At 42.3% G+C, this 20,602-nt stretch overlaps 1 protein-coding gene across 5 annotated transcripts; it reads left to right on the top strand.

Moving 5' to 3' along the window:
* The first annotated feature begins 9,279 nt into the window (after positions 1-9,279).
* PRSS35 (serine protease 35) lies at positions 9,280-20,398 on the top strand. Of its 5 annotated transcripts, XM_085541923.1 has the most exons (3): positions 9,280-9,371; positions 9,514-10,356; positions 14,500-20,398. In XM_085541923.1, exon 3 carries the CDS (start codon positions 14,515-14,517, stop codon positions 15,754-15,756), a length of 1,242 nt encoding a protein of 413 aa, XP_085398049.1. In that variant the 5' UTR covers positions 9,280-9,371; positions 9,514-10,356; positions 14,500-14,514; the 3' UTR covers positions 15,757-20,398. The 5 variants fall into 5 exon arrangements, with proteins under 5 accessions (XP_085398049.1, XP_015714485.2, XP_032299460.2 ...); XM_015858999.3 differs by lacking the exon at positions 9,514-10,356; XM_032443569.2 differs by lacking the exon at positions 9,280-9,371 and having other exon boundaries at positions 9,848-9,969.
* Positions 20,399-20,602: the final 204 nt, after the last annotated feature.

Raw genomic sequence — 20,602 nt, 5'->3', positions numbered from 1 at the left:
AAAGGGAACTAGAGATAACAAAATGATACCAGTCAGTATGCTTGGTTGCAACCCATCAGTAGCCTAAATGTGGGGAGAATCCTGTAAGCATCACAGAAAGGGTGAGCTCTATGAAAGGATTTGAAAGGGTATCATGATGTAACAAAAATGCCCAGAGAGGTGGTAGAGTCACCGACTCTGGGGGTGTTCAAGGAATGATTGGATATTGTGTTGAGGGACATGCTTTAGTGGGAGCTATTGGTAATAGGTGAACAGTTGGACTGGATGATCTTTTAGGTCTTTTCAGACCTTGTTGATTCTATGATTCTATGCTTCTTCCAAAGTGGAATGAGGAGGTGAGAGCCAACACCAGAGAAGATGAGGGAGGATGGGTTCTTGCTTAGACATTTAATGACTGGAAGACACTGGATGATCTTGAGAGAAGGGAGTCAGCACCATAACAGTACTCAGCATCCTCATGAAAGTGAAATGGGGAAGCACAAGTAACAGCTGAAGGCTCATAACTTATTCTTGCCACAGTAGAGAATTAGCCAGTGAGAAGTTTTTCAGTTTCTGTTAATAACATATAACACTGGTGGCTTCTGCTAAAAATGAGGTGAGGTCCATGCAAACACAAGAGACAGACAAACCCCATCTCAGCAAGTTTTGGCTGTGCACCCTGCCAGTGGGGATTTGGTAACTGAGTTGTGTGAAGTTATTAGTTTCATAATCTTGGCCAAGGCAAAGTATTTGGATGAGTTATAATTCTTCAGATGAGTATCAGTTTTCCATTACAAGCTGGGGCTATAATTTTCCATTTATTTTAACTTGCTTTAAATTCATTCTAAAGTCAGTCTTCTTGCATCTATTTTGCTATATTACAGTTAAAGGATTCAGGGAGTCAATGGGCTGGAGAGATAATCAGAAACAAAAATTTTAATGAGTAGAGGAAGAGAATCTATATGGATATTAATTCTTCACCAGCATTTTTCTCTCTTGACACCAGATACAAAGGCTTGTAAAGTGAAAAAAGACATTCCACCATCTCATTTGGGCTTTTGGTTTGTCTCTCATACCTTACCAGCTGAGCTAGCAAGCAGACCAAAGAAGAATATCGCATTGATGTGAAATAATCTGTAGGACCATGGAAGATGCCACCAATGATGGATTCTGTAGTATGATAGATTCACAAAGTCATTTGAAATGAAAATTGCAGTACTGATGGGATGAAAAGGAAATCAAAGTGCTACTGTTGATCTGGTGTGGCATAGACAACATCTCTGAAAGCATTGGTCTGATATAAACAATTTGCAGCTATCATTAGCAATCCACTCTGCTTTGCTTTCACTGCATGTTTTGCTACGAACATTATAACTTGACAACATGCTAGAGAGTTTTAAGGCAGAAAGCAACAGAAGCAGAATATTCTAAGAAATTCAGCTTGTACCATAGTTAACAGATCCTGTTTTTCTAAGACTTTCCCGCTTCTTTATGTTTTGTCAAACAACTTCAGAAAAAGGCATCAATAACACATTTTCTAATTACTATTTTCTTTTCAGGTCCATTAACAAATTTTGTGAGTTCTTAACCTACTACAGGGAAAAAAATGCATGCTGTTGCTTGTCCCTTCTGACTTTCCCAAGTCATGATGCTACTGCTCTGAGAGAGGCACCAGTCAGTCCCCATGACTGCATAAGGATGCACCTTGTCTGAGCATGGAAGGGCAACAACTGACAGTTAAAGTGGATGAGCTGCAGGACAGTCTGAAAACACCTCTTGACTAAGAAAAATGTGAACTTTAGGTCAGGCTTAAAAAAACAAAAGACAAAAAGCACTTAGAATATACGCTAAGCCATCCCTCAATATCTATTCATATTTACCATGGGTTGTCTTTGAGGACACTTCTGCCTGTAACATCTCGGGAATGACACTGGACCTTTGGAAATCCTTAGAGAAATAGCAAGGTCACAGTGACTGACAGGAAGTGGGATTCTGTGCAAATACTGCTGCAGAAGTTGACACTGAGAAAGTGCAAAGGGGACTGCTCAGGGCAAAGCCTTTCTGCCTTCCTTCCCCTTTTTTCACTGGGTTGTTGGCATGTGGAAATGATTCCAGCTGCAAGCTGAAAGCCTACAGACAGCATTAACTCTATTAGAAATATGCAGAGATTTTAGAGCCATGAAGGATATTAATGAGCACTCAGGTATTTTGTAACACCCCCAGAAATTATGCCCTATTAAGGTTAGATGCAGCTGTGCTTCCCCTCAGATAATAGCCTGTCTCCTAACCAGCTCAGCAGAGGTGAATGAGAATATATGAACAGATGACACAAGAGAGATCTATGTGGGACGTGAAGCAGAAGATGGAAGCATTAAAAATATGTCCTGCATGTTGTTTGGCCCCCATTTTCTCCTGCCAGCTGCTGAGACCCAAAGATAATGTTCGCTTAACACGCACTGTACAGCAACAAGGCATTCTTGACAAACGTGATGCTGTGTTCACCATGGATTTTGGCAATTACTCCAGCATTGTTTTCCTAGGCAGCAGATAGTAATTATGGCTCTGAGAGGTATAAAATGACTAGGCTCATTTCAGTTGAATATTTAGCTTAAAGTCTAAAATGAAACCCTATAAAATTCAACATTAAGAGCTACTAGGCTGTTAACAATTTTAGCAGAAACATCCAGCTATTTTAGGGTTGTGAATGGAATTTGAAAATGGCATCACCAGGTTTTCTTCAACTCTTTCTTCATACATACAGCTTACTAAGAATAAACAGTCAGATTTGCCTTTTGATTCAATGCTGTTCTGGAATGTGGTTAAACAAATGATTCTTTAAGGCTTTTAAATTTATTTATTTCTTTCTTCTCATGTTTTTATTTGGTGCATAAATTGTGCAATGGTAGCTGAAAAGTTAATTTTGTTCTCTTCTGGGCATTTTTGTGATAGCAGCAATTGGTTTATGGTCACCTTCAGTGGCTTCAAGTAAATGAAGACTGTATTTCTTATTACCAATGGATTATGGTGAGCGTCCATTTTTTGTTTATTTGTTTTGTTTGTTTTCTCTTTTTGAGCTCTCCAAAACATAATTTCTATTAATGCTCCTTTTTCTAATTTGACTGGGCTTCCGGAAGAAGAGTGCTTTACTACCATGAGCATTCAGTTTTATGCCAAATGTCAAATTTTCTCAGGTAACCTGTTTCTGTTTATACTTATGAGTCCTCAAACTTTTAAGACACGTGTCTCATTTCCAATTACCTTCTTCCAGTTTAAATACTGATACTATGTACAGTGCCCCTCAATAGTTTTAATTTCCTTAAAATCCCTTTCTAATCAGTTGTGTCAACCATGCTGATGGTAGATAGAAATCTTACTTTATCTAACATGTCAACGTCACTCTATTAATTTTCCTCTGCAGTATGCTGTTTTCATTATAGTAATCTAGAGACCTAGGGAGGGAATGAATATCCAGCTGTAGCCAGGCAAAGTCAGGTGTTTTTCCAAAGCTTCTCAAACTCTGGACATTCACTTCTTTTCTCCTCACATCAAAATGTCATTTATGGATATCACGGTACTCCGTTTACCATCCACCATTCACTGTATTTTTCCAGTGCAGTGGGAATATCAATTGGAGGAAAGCATTTGCTTCAAAGCAGTATGCTCACAAAAATACTAGTTTCTTTTTGCTTTGGTTTGTTTCTAGATTTTTTCACCCCCTAATAATACCTACCGGCAACTTGCCATCATATTGGGTGAATATAATATTTGCCATCTGACAGTTCTCCAGAAAAACCTCTCCTTGTAGAAATTTTCAGCAAGGAAAGCGATCGCTTTCTATATGTATTTAATCTCCATGATTCTTATCAGGTAAGAATTTTAAGCATTGCTCTTTTAGCACTGATGTCTGAACAGCCAACTGTGCTCTTCTACTAACCATACAAATCTCAGAGCAACAAGTCTGTATTGCTTCCTCTTCAGCTGCAGATGTGGGGGGAGTGAAAACCAGGGAAGGCAGGACTTAGCCCTTGGGGGCTGGGCTTTTAACTCACAGTCTCCTTCCTGTGGGTCACATGCTTTTACATTTCCACATTTGTTTCTTCTTTCTGCTTCTCTGAAGAAAGCACCCTCTTGATTTGACCACGAGGCTGACATAGTTTTGCCTCAGAAATGGGATGTTTTTTTACTGTTTGTACTACCTCAAAATGGCACAGTTATTTTTTCTCATTCTTTTTTTCCTCCTAATCTCTTGTATAATAGACTTACATAGTGAAAATGAAGTCTCAGGCAGATGCACTGTGTCCCACATTCCTCCTGTTTCTTTTTTCATCTCTAAGTTCTTCTGTTGATGACGTTGCACTCATTGCTAACATCCTTATTCTGGCACCATACTTCCTTGTACACCTATCCCCAATTTAAATTTAATAACTACCTCACAACCTGCGCTGTGATAGTCCATCAGTCTATGCAGAATCCTCCTGAGCCAGTGATGCTTCTTTATCCTCATGGTGTGTAGTCTTAAAAAATGATGTTATTTATTGCAGTTCTTGCGTATTTTCCAAGCCCTCAGTGCCAGGGTCTCTAACAGAGGTCTGTTTCATTTAACGTCTTAGTCTAACCGGTCAGCACTGTGTCACAGGAACCTCTGAGTAGCACAATAACCAAGCCCAACTGGTCCACATAACAAAAGGGCTTCTGTGGCAACAAGCTGCCACAGAAGAGGCACTGCCATGGAGACCATTCTTGATCCAGTAAGAAAGATCTATTGTATTTCACATCCCTTTGTTCTGAAAGCAGTAGGAATTATCTCACAACCATTCATCATGAGCCAATAGGATATCATGAGTGTAATGTTTGGGGACCGGAAAAGTGTTAAAGCTCATAAAAATTAGTCTTCTTTGGACAGGGAAAGTAAAAAGGAATTGAAATATACACTATCTGCTGAACTGGAAGAGTACTGAGATGAGCTTGAGATTTAAAGGGAGATGGAAATAGGCTTACCTGCACTACCCAAGTAATTGCTTGTTTTAGAATGAGGTATACATCTACACATAAGCACTGGGGTGACAGAATGAAAGGTAGAGAGCAAAACTGACTTAATCTCTGCACATTGAATATGGCAAGGGACTGTGCATTGAACTTTTAATTTGGTTACAGACATCTGTATTCTTTTTTGACATATATCAACTTTTTGTTTTGTATTCCAGAGGTGTATCTCTGTTTTCTCTCCCCACAGCTCTTAAGCAGAAGAGCTACTTTGAAGGTAGGTTTATCTTTCTGTTTGGGTATAATGCACTTTACATGGAGTAAAATCCTAAGATTCTGGATAAGACATTTTCTTGCTATGATCCAAAACTATTCGTACATGTGCAAAACCTGCCTGGGAGCAGAATGCATCCGTCCAGCCTTGTAAGGCCAGACTGCATTCCGGGAGCGTCTATGCAGCTGGTGCGTCCACACCCTGTGTGTGCTGCCCACATGGAAAGCTGAGGCTCCTATCTCAGATTTCTACATGCAAAAAAATAAAAATAAAATTTAAAAATCCAAAAGAATCTTATTTGGGAACATTTCGTAGCTCATTTTGTGAATTATCTACTTTCAGCTAATTACAGTTCTTTGAGTGAATTCAAATCTGATGGTAAAAACTTGCTTTATTTTCTCCACAGGTCCGCAGGGAAGAACTTCAATAGAAAACAGTAGATTGTTGATGTTAATACTTATTTGCTTTTCATTTTCCCTTTCTCTTTTCTCTTAGGCATCAGTCTTTCAAAGCTCAGTTCCAAGTGAATGTCTTTCAGTTGGCGTATGATGTCAAACTTATTTTTGGGACATGTAGAAATACCATAAGGGCTCACTAATCTTCTAATGAGGTAAAATTACTTCTGAAGGATAAAATTAGCATGCTGGAACTTTCCCAACAATTATATTTGTACAGCCCTACCATGTATATTATGCAGCACGCTTCTAAAAAATCATTACTATGAAATACATATTCTTGATGTCTTTTAATAATCTTTAGTTATTTTGAGGTGCATTTTAAAAGCAATAATTACTTTTTCTCTCCCTCCAACATCTTTAAATTTACACTAAGAGTTATCCACAATGTATAATCTTACTATTGCAAGAAATGAAATATTCATAATGAAACAGCATTCAAGAACCTGGTTAAAAATGAAAAAGAAAAATAGAAAAAAGATATATACATTATGCTTATTAAAATTCCTGTTAGCCAATTTTTCAAGTTAAAAAGAAAAACAAGAAAGCACGAACTAACCTACAGCAGATTGAGAAAGGAGGTGAGAGTGGGGTGACACCACATGAGCACACTGGTCCCATTACCCTGAGTTCGTTTAATGAAACAAACCTCATGTCTCTTCTGAAAAATAAGAGATTGAATAGAGTATTAAGTAACTAATTTTTGTAGGGGTGACAGTCTAGCAACAACCTGTTGTACCCTGCACTATTCTGAATGTTCATAATTGATCTGGAAAAGGGATGAATGGTTGGGCCACACAGTCTGGTGAGGCTTCCAAATCATATAGGTTAATTAATAAAGACAAAGCAAAGAACTGCAGGAAAGTTTGTGAAAGGGAATAACTGAGCAATAGAGTGGGGGATGGAGTTCCATGTAGACAAATGTGAAGTGGTTCACATGGGGAAAAAGTGGTCCTTACTTCACAAGTGAATATGCAGGTTATCTGGGGAGTGCTTCATGGGAGAGTACTGGAGTTGTGGAAGCAGTTCCATGGGAACATCAGCATAGTGCTCAACATCTGTCAAAAAAAAGCAATGAAAATCCAGGAGGTGCTGGGAAATCAACAGTAGACAGGGCAGAGAACACCTTTGTGCTGCCACAGAAATCCCACTTTGCCTGCATTTCGAGGTAAAAAATCATAGAAATATTGGTTGAGAGGGACCTCTGCAGGTCACCCTGACCAGGCTGCCACTTGACAGAGGACTACTGCCAGCTCTGGATCAGGGCTGTTGCTCTGTCTAGCTGAGGGCTGAAAACCACAGAGGACAGTGACTTCACAACACCTCTGGGCACCTTGTGCCAGTGCTGCGTGACTCTGGGCTGCCCAGAGGTGTGGTTGATGCCCTATCCCTGGAGACTTTAAAGGTAAGACTGTATTAGGCCCTGGGCAACCTGATCTAGCTGTGCCTGTTCACTGCAGGGGAGTTGGACTAAATGAACATTAAAGGTCCCTTCCAACTCTAGGGATTCTATGATCCTATGACTCTTCTGGTATTTGGTTCTGATGGTCAAGCTGAAGCCCCCAGGCTGCAGCTATGAACACAGCTTACCAATGCATATGGCCACTGCTCCTCATTTCTACTTGCCACTACCAAGAAGCGTTTGCCCCCATCATCCTTCAGATGACATTCTTGTCCATGTGCATCAGAAGTAGGATGGGAAAAAACGAGTTACTTTCACATACAACACAGCTAACTTAGCCAGAATCCTTCAGGGTGAGAGAGTGGCTACAGGGTCTTTGTGATGAAGACTTGTACATTTAGATGTGGCATGTGAAGGGTGTCTCTAAGTGAGTGTAAGCAAGCTAGTAGTAGCAAGGTTGACAATACACAGAGATGGGTTTTGACCTGTGGAACTTGCCACCAGAGCTGCCTGTGGACACTAAAGATCTACATAGATTTAAGGGAAAGCAGTAGTGCGTAGAAATGGCACATTCCTCATAAAACCTAAGAGCCTGAAATATTGGTGGTAGGGAAAGCTCTCAAGAGGAATACCACATGATCTTGCCCTGCACTAATACATTTTAATAGGCTTTTGGTCTAAAAAAGGTTTGGCCTGATCCAGTGTGAAAGTACAAGAAATTGCTTGCAAAACATAACTGCCTCATAATGTGGATTTCTATCTCTCCTCACCAAATAAAATGGGAATTCTTCAGCTCATTTTCTCAGGTGCATAAATAATTACCATTACACTTTGGTTTGAAGTCATACAGGCAAACAGCAATACAAGCAAAACTGCAAGAAAATGAACGTTATGAAGAATGGCCAATAGTTTATTCCCATCCCATTCATATAATATTTCCACTAGATTTCAAAAGTAAAGTCTTTGAAAGGAAAGATATTCTTATCCTTGAGACATGAAATAGCATTCTGGAGATCTCAATTTGATCTCTAGCAATGCCACATGTTTCCTGCTGGTTTTGGCAAACCAAGCAGGGCATCTTCTAGCGGGAGCTGTTTTCAGCATATGAGCTCATTGAAATGGTTCAAGTCAAGCACTTGCAAAAGTCCTTAATAAATGAGTTTCTTCATGTGGCACCAGAGTGCTTCAGAAGCACTTGTAGGGCAGAGGACTGTGGGCATCAGGTGGGTCTTCTGGTCCCTTTGGAAGGCCCACACTGTCCCCACACTGGAACAGGACATATGGAGCAGAAAACACCAGCCCAAGGTCGCAAAGGGAGTGGTGAGGTAAGGGGCATCAAAGTTCCAGTGCCACATCTCCACACAAGGCTACAACCAACGGGGGCCTGGGAGCTTGCTGCTCTGGGGCGGGGGAAGACAGAAAAAGGGGTTAGAAAGAAGGATCTGGGTCTGTTCAGCCTGGGGAAAAAAAGACTGAGGGGGGGATCTGATTAATGCTTACAAATACATGAAGGGAGGTGGGAGGCAAATGGATGAGGCCAGGTTCTCTTGGTGATGCATAGTGACAGGACAAGGAGTAATGGCCTAAAATTCCTATATAGGAAGTCCCACATAGAAGAACTTGTCTACTGTAAGGGTGACGGAGCCCTGGAACAGGTTGCCCAGTGAGGTTGCAGAGTCTCCTTCCACGGAGATGTTCAAAACACGTCTGGATGTCTACATGTGTGAACTATTGCAGGGTATCTGACTAGCAGGGGGATTGAACTTGGTGTTCTCTTGAGGTCCCTTCCAGCCCCTGCGATTCTGTGATTCTGAGAAGGGAGAAAGGGGGACGTTTCTCCCCGGCCTCCGAGCCCCTGAGGAGCGCGGTCCGGGCGGAGCGAGGCGCCCCAGGGGAGGGCACCCTGCCGGCTCGGGGCCCCGCCACCCCCCCTTCCCGACCCCGCCTTCCCCTACTCTCCCAGCAGCCGCTCCCGCCCCAGCTCTGCTCGGGTCACCCCGGCTCCCCACGGCGATGCACTCCCCGCCCCGCAGGCAGAGCCCCGTCCCTTCATCCCATCCCATATCCCGTCCCATCCGAGGGGCTCTGCCTCGGTTCCCCTCGGCCCTCCCCCTCCCTCCTCCCTTCTTTTTTCCATCCCCTCCCCCACCTGGGAAGACCCGGCGGCTCCCCCCCGCCCCGTGCTCAGTAGCGGCGGGTGCTCGGCGGTGGCGGAGCGGGGACACCGGCGCTGCGTGGATGTGGCCGCTGCCCCCCGGCCGGGGCTCGGCGCTGCCAGGTACGCGCAGGGACGGGCTCGGGGGGCTCTGCTGGGCAGCGCGGCGCACAGGTGGCCTCGGGCCCGCTGTGAAGCGAAGCGGAGGGGTCGGTGCCTCGGGTTTTGAGTAACCCTGCCGTCCTGCTGGGTTTCTTTTTGATAGGACCAAAAAGTGACGCAGATCTCTGATCCCCTTTCTAAGCACAGACGGCTCCGCGGACAACGGAGGGGGGAACGTTCATTGCTTTATGCTTTCAAGGGTTTTGTCTCCGCGCAGCTCCGGAGCCTCTCTCTGTTTTTCAAAACAACCTCTCCGTGAGTTCTGATTCACCCCCGCCGTGTTTGTGCTACCATTCCTGCCCTCCTTTTGGAGTTGACACTAATTTTATCCAGATTCGTCACTGCTAGAAACAGCTTTATCTCGGAATCGCGGAAAGCCGTGCCAAGTATGTAGCTTGCGGACTGGGAGAGAGGGAGCTCCTTCGGGTCGGGCACAGAAAGCAGGGCGCCCCGTAGTCACGCCCGAAAGCGGGACAGAGGGTGGCCGAAGGGCTTTAGAGCCTTCCTCCCACTCCTCCAAGAAAGCACCACGCTTCTGCGCGATTAGTGCATCGGAACGGTGAGCAGAAGGGGAGTGGGCAATGAAAAGCAAAGACACGAACGCAGTCGCCGTCCTCCCTCCCCTGTCTCCCTCCCCGCTGCGGATGCCCCCCGCACCCCGGCAGCCACAGAGGGGCTGAGGATCCCCTCCCCATGTCCCGGCACGGAGGAGAGCGGGGCTGCCAGCTGGGAGAGCTTCCCGGCGAGGGGCAACCGCCTGGGCTGAAGCTGTGAAGCGTTCGTCCTCCTCGCTTGCCCTCGAGCTGAGCCGTGCGGAGCCGAGCCCCTCTGATCCGATCCGGGCCGTGCCGTGCCGTGCCTATGCGCTCCGAGCCGTGCCGCTGTCCGGGCGCGCCACCCAGCGGTCCTCCTGCTTCGCCCGGGAGACAGAAAATCTGAGCCCGAGGTGAAACCAGTTCCGTCATCACCTATTTTACTTTTCTCTTTCATTTTTTTTCCTGTTTTTTTTTCTTTCTTTTTTTTTTTTTTTCCTCTCTCTCGTATTTATTTTTTCCCCTTTTTCCCTGTTATTTTTTGGTGTGATCTCATAAGTCCACATGAGCTTTCCAAACTCCTTCCAATGTCATTCTTGTTGATGCTGAGGCAGCTTAAATCTTGTGGAAGCAAACAAACAAACAAAAACAGGAGTCACTGTGTGGTTGTTGTGTGAGTTGTTTGTTTTTCCATAAGTCAGAGCGGAGGATGAAATCAGTGCAGCGCTCTATAGGGCGAGCACCTCCATAGGAGTGGAGAGGGCAGTGGTGGTCAGGGTTAGGGTGGTGCTTCCATCCAGGATTTCCATAATCTGCTTTCTCTTTTGCTGTGTCAAAGGAGAACTGTCAGTTCCAAGACTGCTTCGAGAGTAAGGCCAGAAGCACTTAAGGAGCTGGTTAGTGTTACAGCTTCTTCTATTTTATGGTCTGAAATTTGAATGCAAATCTAGGCATGTGCTGACTTTCATACAATAAGATGGCTCAGGCTCCTCAGGCTGCTGTGAACAGACCATAATACAGCATTGGAAGGCAACTGGGCACAACTTTTCTTGTGTCTGAGCTACACTAAAAGGCAAATTCTGTTTCTGCAAGCCTGAAGAGAAGCATTTTGGAGTAGATTCTGCTGGAGGTCATGCTGACAAGATGTTTAAAGGATATCCTAAAAAGGTAGGGTATGGATATGCTTTGTGATTGCAGAAAAGGTTCGACATTGGAGGAGAGCTGAAAATGCTTTTACATGTACATATGGGTGTTGGAATGCCACTGAACAGAGCCCTTGCTGGGCTATCTGCTGGGCTTGGAAATCAGAGGGAGAATTCCAATATATTTATAAGACCAGAACACTTCTTTACTTCCCAGTTTCTGTTTTCTTTCTTCTCTTGAAGCAGTTCATTCTGCCATAAAGGCAGAGCTGACTGAAGGCTTCTAATTATTGTAAGCCATCCCAAAATGTGTATGGGAAAGGAGCAAAGAAAAGGAGGGGGCAGAGCTCTGGGTTTGGAAGAAGAGCAGAGAACATTGTGGTGCAAAGATTTTGAGAATCTTTTTTTCCCTTCTGTCGTGTGGCCTTCTCTGAGCCCATCCTCATTTTGGAGCCTGTGTTCTCTCTCCCTTTCTCTCACTCTACAGTACTGTCTTTGTGACCATCAATTTGTTTCCATCCCCTCTATCTGGCAAGATAATTCCCTGTGTTCCCTCATGCCAGCAGCCTGTACTGGGCCATATAACTGCTCACTTTGCCTGTGCTTGATGCTGGTCTTCTTAAACAGCAGAGTTCTGATTAGTAAACAGAACCTGAGTGCTTGGCTGTAAATGGCAATGATGAGAATTACCATTTTCATCAAACTCCTTGGCTTGGACTTCATCCAGTTCTACTGAAGTGTAATTGTCCAGTCAGTTCATCACAAACAACAAGTGCTTCATTATAATTGATGGAAACCTTGGCTTTCAAGACTCCTTGTAACTAGTGAGCACTTGAGTATAGTGTTTCAAACAGGAGGCTCAGGGTTGTGTGTTTTTTGTTTTTTTTCCTCCTTTTTAAAGAGTGGCTAAAGAGAGCCATAGCACTCTGCCCATTTGCTTGCAGAATGCCTCCATGCAAAGCAAAGTTCCTTGCAGGTCCAGTATAATATGATTTATCATAAAATCATGCTAGTCTATGGTCAGCTTAAGATGAAGAAAAGGAGATGCTTTCTCATACAACATGTAGTTGAGCAGTGGAACGCCCTGATACAGAACTCTGTGGGTCTAAGATTTTGTGGGATTCAAGGAAAGACTGGGCATCTTTATGGAAGAGAAATCCACAGAGCTTTACTCACACTACAGAAACTGCCCCTGGCTTAAAGTCCACGAGATGCAAGTGGCTGCAAGCTGAGAATGTGAGAGAGGAGGGACATATATGGCTTGAAAGTAATACTGTAGATAAATAATAATGTTTAAATATGCTCATTTCTGTTATACCAGTGACCTACATTGGTATGGCCAAGTGGTGTCTTCCCTGCTACTGGAATGACTCTGCTGGGCTTTCAAAATCTTCAAATATTTTTCAGTATGACTACATACACCCCAGAGCTTAGGCCTGTGAATCGCTCTAATCTCCAGATGTCTTGGAAGAGTCCATACATCTCCAAAACCTTAGTAAGCTGCTTTAAAGCCAGGGTAAGCATATACAGGGTATTGTAAAATATGTTTTAAGTATATCCAGGTAAATAAACCCCAGCTCAAAGTCAGCATTCCATGCAGACTGAGGTAAAAAGCATTAGAAATTATTCTAATGCTGCTCTCTGAATTTGGCATCAGAATCAACAAGCAGTGTTTGAGCCATAGTGTTTAGTCAGATAAAAAGTGATGGCTGTTGCCTCTTACAGCCAAGTGCTGTGTCAGTATGGTGTAGATGCATCACATTTTAAGAGCTGTTGATCTGTTGCATTGCTCTTAAAGTGAGACTAACACTTTGTTTTTCCCCCCATGTTGCGCATATGCTCCTTTCTTTTTCACACTATATATTTAGCTAGCCTGTAACCAGGTTATTTCACTGTATTTCAATGTGTTATTCTAAACAAAGCTCGGGGAAAATGAAAGCGGTTGTCTTTGCCCTGATTTACACTGCCCTCATAATGTAAACCAGAAAGCTTAACCACATACATACCCTTGAATTGCTTGGTTTTTAAGGTTTAATCATAGGCTCTTCATGCACTGCTGAGGTTTCCCTGTAATTGGAATAAAGGATACGAGAATAGAGTGCCAATGGCACTGGCCAGTAATTGGTTAATGCCACTGACATCACTGCTGCCAAGGGAGAAAAATGGTCTTTTCAGTAATGTTTTGAGCTCAGAATCAAGAGTTCTGCATTCAGTTTCTGGCTCTGCCACAGACTTCTAATAATTTTACATTCTTTCTGCATGTTTCCCAGCTACTGATGAGAATAATACAGTTTCTTGTCCTTCAGAATTGAGGTATTAGCTCTTTGTGTGGTGCATCACCCCAGCTAGGTGGGGTTTTCCACATGTGACCATATGACACAGACTGCACAGTTTGTGCAGCCTTTGTGGGATCCTCCAAGTGAAAGGCATTTCATGAGTCAGCCAACTTGTCTCTCTTACTTGGCTGGGCATTCCTGTGCACATATAACCAGGAGTCTCCTTTAGACCAACCACCTCCTTCTTCTCTCAGCTTTCTGCCCTTCTAACCATGGATTTTGAAATTCTGTGACTGAGATGCCTATACAAAAGAAATGAAGGAGGTATTGGTGGTCCTAGCATGCAGGAGATACAACTCAGGAGATGCTGGAGACCCCTGCTTCTCAGAGCAGCAGCAATGGAAGGTGTCTAAAATGGTACTGGCTGCCTTCTGTAGATGCCAAAATTGTTCCTTTCGTCACTTCCAGATAATGAGAACTTTGGCAAAGAGGGCATTCTAAGTAGGTTCACTGGGAAAACAGTCAGAAAAATGCTATTTTCCATAGCATGCAGTTTCATGGATCTTAGCTGGATGAGTAGAGCAGAACCATTTTTGGCTATTACATCAAAGACTGTAATTGGTATGGTTTCCTAAGGGAATTAATCTCATGGGTGCAGTTTATTTATCTTTGTCTGCATGCCAACTTCTGGATAACTTTTAAATATGTCAATAATATTCAACCACATTCTGCTTATCACCAGTATCTTATAACCAGTAGAGAAGCAGAATCTTAAAAGATAATTCCATTCCTACAGTATAGATAAAACTAGGCTGCTGGCTGAGCTGAATGACTGAGACTACTATGGTTGCTGAGGGAAAAGAAGGTAAAACTCAGCTCTATTCACCAGTAGGTAGCTCTGTCTAGTGGGTAGCCCAATGTAGATGCTGGTTGACTAGTCACACCTGCCTAACTAGGGACTGCTGGGAGCATCAGGGGCAATGCAGGAAATATTTGAAGGCACTTCTATTTTGAGCAGAATGTTAAATTCTGTTCCACTGATGTCAGTTCTAATATTGCATGGTTATGCTTTTTTAGATACTAAGATATTTGTATGCATTTCAACAGGGTATTTTCAAACTTCTCTGTTTTGTTTCAGAAAAAAACAGACAAGATGGAGCACGTGTTAGTGCTGTTCGTATTTCTCATGCCTGCATTGGGTCTTGCTAATGAAACAGGAACTGAACAAGATTTTACCTGGCATTTAAAGAAGGTTCCCCAGATTGTGAGCAAAAGAACTTTCTCTCTTGACAGCCCTAAATTTGAAGCAAAACCCAACTTGGAGCTGAATAGCGTATGTGGAATTGAATGTCAAAGGAAACTGCCAGTGCCCAGCTTGTCTGACTTGAAGGATCTTTTATCCTATGAGACTATCTTTGAAAATGGCACACGAACCCTGACTGAAGTGAATGTCCTTGGGCTGACACTTGATCCAGCTGGAAACACAACGGCACATAGATCTTTGAGAAAGAAAAGGCAGATATATGGGACAGACAGTAGGTTCAGCATCTATGACAAGCGGTTTATAACCAACTTCCCTTTCAACACAGCTGTGAAAATCTCCACTGGCTGCAGTGGCATTCTCATTTCCCCAAAGCATGTGCTCACAGCTGCCCACTGTCTGCATGATGGCAAGGACTATGTTAAGGGCAGCAAAAGGCTGAGGGTGGGTCTGATGAGGACGAAGTCCAGGGGTGATGGCAGGAAACGCAAAGGTGCTAAAAGAAGTAGGAGAGAAGCCCCTGAGGCCCAAGAAGATCCTGAAATTGCCACAGGACTAAGGCGACGGTCCCGAGGTGGTGGGAGAAAGCAGAGGAGATCTGGGAGGAAGCAGGGAAGCTCAGATGGCAAGCCCTCCTTCCAGTGGACCAGAGTGAAGAGTACCCACATCCCAAAAGGCTGGTTTAAGGGTTTCTCAGGAGATATTGCCCTAGATTATGATTATGCTGTTCTTGAGCTCAAGAGACCCCACAAAAGGAAATACATGGAGCTGGGAATCAGCCCAACCATCAAAATGATGCCTGGCAGTATGATCCACTTCTCAGGCTTTGACAATGACCGATCCGGGCAGCTGGTCTACAGGTTTTGTAGCATTTCTGATGAGTCCAATGATCTTTTTTATCAGTACTGTGATGCTGAGCCTGGCTCCACTGGGTCTGGTGTCTATCTTCGTCTAAAGGAGCCAAACAAGAGGAAGTGGAAACGCAAGATCATTGCTGTATTCTCAGGCCATCAGTGGGTGGATGTCAATGGGGAACAGCAGGATTACAATGTAGCGGTAAGAATTACTCCTCTCAAATATGCCCAGATTTGCTTCTGGATACACGGGAACGATGAGAATTGCACACAAGGATGAAGAGAGCTGACACCAGCTTGCCAAGCACCCATAATATGATAGAGTGAAAATCTGCTGCCAGCGGCTACCAAAAGAACATCGTTCCACATCAGGATGCCTTCAAACTCAAAGCTCACAAATAATGTTATGGTGACTTGAGTGTCTCTGAATGGCTGGGGGATGGGTAGCATTGTCAAAAAACATGTTTTTAATTGTAATCAACTCCAGGTCTGCACTTGAAATCCCAAACTATATTTATATTTGTAATTTTGATAAATTCATTCACTTCAGAAAAAAAATGGCAACAATTGTTTGTCATTTTTTTCCCCCATGGGAAGTATTAGAACTTCTCAAACTGGTATTATTTAACACCATACATTTTTTTTTTTTTCCAGTGGATTTGCTTTTCTCAGGGTTCTGTTTCAATTCTACAAGTGCAAGTTGCACATACATCACTTTACTGTATGCGCAGAATGTATGTGTATTGCATGAGACCAAGACTTTTTTTTTTTTGTCATTTTCTAAAGACCACAGCTCTGTGTTCAGAAACAGCCATCTAGTCCAAGCTTGTTATTTTGGAAAGCTCTGGTTGCTGGAGGAACGCTCCTATGGAAATCCCACATTTCTCTAGATGATGACCAGACCTAAAAGACAAGTTTTGCTTCATTGCTCAGTAAAAACAACAAAGAGAAATTAATGAGCAGAAGTTTCCATGCTTGGAAGAGGAAACCTTAGAATGTAACTTAATGCCTTTAAATATTCTTTGAGAAGCTAGACAAGTCTTAAACATATGGATTTATTTTCTAGTTAGTGTTTAAAGAGCTGTAGCTTTAGTTTCTTTTCAAATGTTTAGCTTTCCCATTAGGCAAAGCGGTGGCTGTTTGACAATCATTTAGAGCTTCACCTCAAAGCCACAGGTGACGGCTTTATTGGGTGCTAACCATTTTCGCAGGCATTTAAAATTACTTTATAAGAATTCAGCTTCATAGGTAGAATGCCCGGGGTATTAGGCTGGGAGTTGGAAAGCAGTATTTCCTTGCCTTTAGTTTTACAAAGTGAGTAGTTTTAATCACATCATGTTGAGGCTCCACCTCAACTTGAGTTCTAGGGTGAAATTAAAAACAATACACAAAAAACCAAAAAAACTCCCAACTAAATGATACTGCTTTCTGAATGGTGGAATAACTGTCCCGTGCATTATGAAAGATATCACGCTATGTAGCAGCAGTAGTTATCAAATCATGTGGTACAATGTGTTTGCTGAACCACAGAGTTAATGAAAACACAGAGTGAGCTTGACTTCTACATGCTTCTATACATGAATTGCCTTTCTAAAGATGGGTTGCTGTTAATTGCCATGCAAGTCTTAATCCTGTTGGTTTTTTTTGTATCAAGATCTTGAAGAGCACAGGGTTGTTATGGTGCTATGTTAATCTAATTAACATAAAAGTATGCTGTGTGTACTTCAGATCACATCCACTTAATTTAATTACATTCCTAATTATTCAACATTGAAATCTTCCATTTTTTGATAAGTTTGTGCTGACCAAAATCCTTTTTCTTCCCACACAGAAGGAAAAAGTATAAAAGATTTTCAAATATTATTCATTTGTTGGTATATTTGAAATATGCTTTTAACATTTTTCAGTGAAATACGATCCTTTTTAATAACTCACTTTTTCTGTAGATGATTGAAAACCTAAAACCTGACACTTTGAATGTGCAGGCAATTTTGTCATATTATTGCCAAAGCATAAAAAATTTAACACTTGTTTCCATACCTTAACTATTACAACATTCCACTAATTGGAACTATCTCACTTTAAGGGAAAATATTTCTTTCAACTTCAGCCATTTCAGGCAACATTAAACTTTTTTTTTAAAAGACTTTTGTGATTGCTTGTAAAACAAACAAACAGCAATAAAACCCCAACAACCCAATAATAATTGTTGAAGTTTAGAAATTTATGTCTAAGTAATTTAAAAGTTAATTATTGTTGTCGTTGTTGCTAATGTCTTAATTAAGATATATGCCTTCACTGACTAATTTTAAATCCCCTCAGTCCAGTTTTTAATGCTCTTGCTCTATGCATCTGGCCTGTAATATGCTTTAGGCAGTTCTGTAATATTTTTCCTAAGTGCCTTTTTCTATAGCTGTGGTAACAATTGAGGTACTGCATTGCTGATCAATAGAAGTCAGCATAGTTCCATGGATTTTGATGCAATTCCATCCTTATAGAATGGCCTGGGTTGAAAAGGACCTTAAAGATCACCTAGTTTCAACCTCCATGCCGTGGGCAGGGCTGCCAGCCACTGGACCAGGCTGCCCAGAGCCACATCCAGTCTGGCCTTGAATGCCTCCAAGGATTCATTCTTGATTTGGGTTCAAAAGTGATCACAGTAAGGTAACACTGTACATTCCTTATTTTAGGAAGCATTCCTTTGATGTGCTCATTAGGAAAAGAAATGGCATTATTTCTTCATTAGTTTGGGAACTGGGGACAAGGTAAAAATGAAAAATGTTGTTGTCAGCTTTCAGATGGTCTTCTTTTAACAATCATCTGCTCTTGGTGCCTCACCAAGCTTCTGTGTCTGAGTGCCCATGCACAGACATGCAAATATATAGGTTTGGAAAGCATGTGGTGTTTTGTCAGGCCAAGCAAACATGAATGGACAAAATGTTAATGCCACGCAATATTTAGATCTGCCACTTACCCAAATAAAGAAGGAAATGTTTTGTGGTAGGCATTGTTACTGTTTCCTGAATAGTTCATAAAGCAAGTATTTATGCACTGGCCAATGCACTGCACAGAGCTACAGTTACCCACCACTACAAGTGGCTCAAGGACTTCTGAGCTTCAGGTTTCCTTCAGATTGCATTAGTTGGCATCTTGCTATCTATGAAGAAGTGCAGGAGAGGGTGTTCCTTGTGAGCAGGGTAGTGCACAGGAGTCAAGGCTGGCTTCCCAGAATAGAAGGTAACAGCGTTTGGGATAATATTCCCTTTGGGAACAGTGTTTTCCCAAATAATTTTTCCCTCTTTGTAGTACTGGAGTGGGTATCGTTTGTTATCCTTGGTACTAATGATTTTTCATAAGAGCTGATATTTAGCTGTATTCTTGGCTTTAGGAAAAAACAAACAAAAAGCCCATAAATTCAGACAAATTTTCTTCTAAAGGGCTATTGGCAGATTGTCAAGTTAACAAACAAGCTTTCCCCAGGCCAAGGGTACATCTCATGTCTAAGCCATTAATACACCCAGTCCAGGTTCTGCAAAGCAATTGTGCACGTGTAGTCTGGGGCTATGAGAAGTGCCATGGAAGTCAAGGGGGTTATCTATGATGTGAAAAATTAAGTTTGTATTATCTTACATAAGGAAAACACAAGATTGTTTCTGTTATATGAGGAATAGAGTGTCTGATGCTTTAAAAATTACTTAAAGAAACCCCTGGAGTCAGTTTATAACTTACCATCCAAATTCTGCAGATTTATGAGTCTGCACAGAGTCTGAATCAGCCCAGAATATGGCTCCATATAATAATAATTCATGTGAGAGAGAGAGAGGCATGTGGGGCATTCCTCCCAGTCTGCTGGTAAGGGACCAGCTTGAAGCTGGCAGCAGTGGCAACAGAAAGAGGGAGCAAAAGAAACTGGTATTTCAGGAAGGAGATGGCGTGGTATGCAAGGAGTAAAGAAAGTGTGGAGAGTAACAGATGAAATGGCTGTGAGGTAGCAGTGGGACCCGCTGGAAGCAGTAGCAGGCAGCTGGTAAAGACATAGCAGTATAGATTAAGATGCAAAAATCATAAGTCACATAGACAGACTCCTTCCACTACCGAGCCTGAGGCTCTTCTTCCCAGCCTCAAGCCGTGAGGAAAGGGCTGAGAGGGCTAAGGCTTTGGCAGGGACCACAAGCAGGCAGCAGCTGCCAACCCACATCTACAGACCTTGCACAAAATCACAGTAAATCGGAGTCTTTGGGAAGCAACAGACCCAAAGCCCAAAGGGTCAGAATCTCCCAGAACAGTGAGTCACCAACAGAGTGGGAAGTGAATTCTTTTCCCTGGGAAGCTTTCCAAACCTGATGTTTTGGTGGGATTTCTGCAAAGGCTGTTCCTTCTTGGAAAGAGAAAGAAATCCCAAACTTGAACTGGTGGTTCCATTCTTGTTGCATATGTCTACAAAGTCTAGCCAATCATTTTTTTACAAATAGCTTTAGTTTGTTTTGTGTCTTTGTAGAGATTTAATCAGCCGATTCTAATTTTAAACCACAGCATATTGCAGATACTTCCACTGACAAATTACTGGACTTGAGAACAAAATGAAAAAATAAATAATATTATTAGTCCGAATGCTTAAATTTTCATAGTATTCTCAAAGGATTTGGCAGCAGGTTTGAGTCCCTGTTCTTCATTTTTGCTTGCACCATCATTTGCTCTAAGTGTGATATAGCATTTAAGTTAAAAACCCCAAGAAGTGGCTTGTATGATTCTTTAATGTTCTTAACTTTATGTAGTGTGACAGCAGACTTCAAAAACCTGTCTTTTTATACAATTCTTAGCTGCACAAAATGATGGCTCACTTGGGAAAACTAATGCAAACCTTTGGTATATTAAGATGTTATTCAATGCACATACTATGTCAATAAATATTTTCTATTGTTTTTCTTTTCCTCCTTCACGATGCAGTTTGTCAGCCACATTGTCACTGAACTGAATCTGTTCTGTGAATACCTTTAAGATATTCTCATTGGATCCTCTTGGTCGTGGCCTCACAAGATACTAATGAATGTCTCTTTAAATTTGCTATGGGAAAATTTCCCCTGCCTACTCCTGTCTTCAAGATAATTACACTGTGAGCAACTTTG

Source organism: Coturnix japonica, chromosome 3, assembly GCF_054131305.1.
Source record: "Coturnix japonica strain WE chromosome 3, WE-NBRP24, whole genome shotgun sequence".
NCBI lineage: Eukaryota > Metazoa > Chordata > Aves > Galliformes > Phasianidae > Coturnix > Coturnix japonica.
Note: the sequence above shows the minus strand (reverse complement) of the source record. Positions and strands in the feature narration are given on the sequence as shown.

Excerpts from the sequence above, each read along its gene's own strand:
- PRSS35 (XM_085541922.1), top strand. The coding sequence starts at position 11,087 with ATGTTTAAAGGATATCCTAAAAAG. Across the intron at positions 11,111-14,499 it reads TTAAAGGATATCCTAAAAAG|AAAAAAACAGACAAGATGGA; the intron begins GTAGGGTATGGA and ends GTTTTGTTTCAG.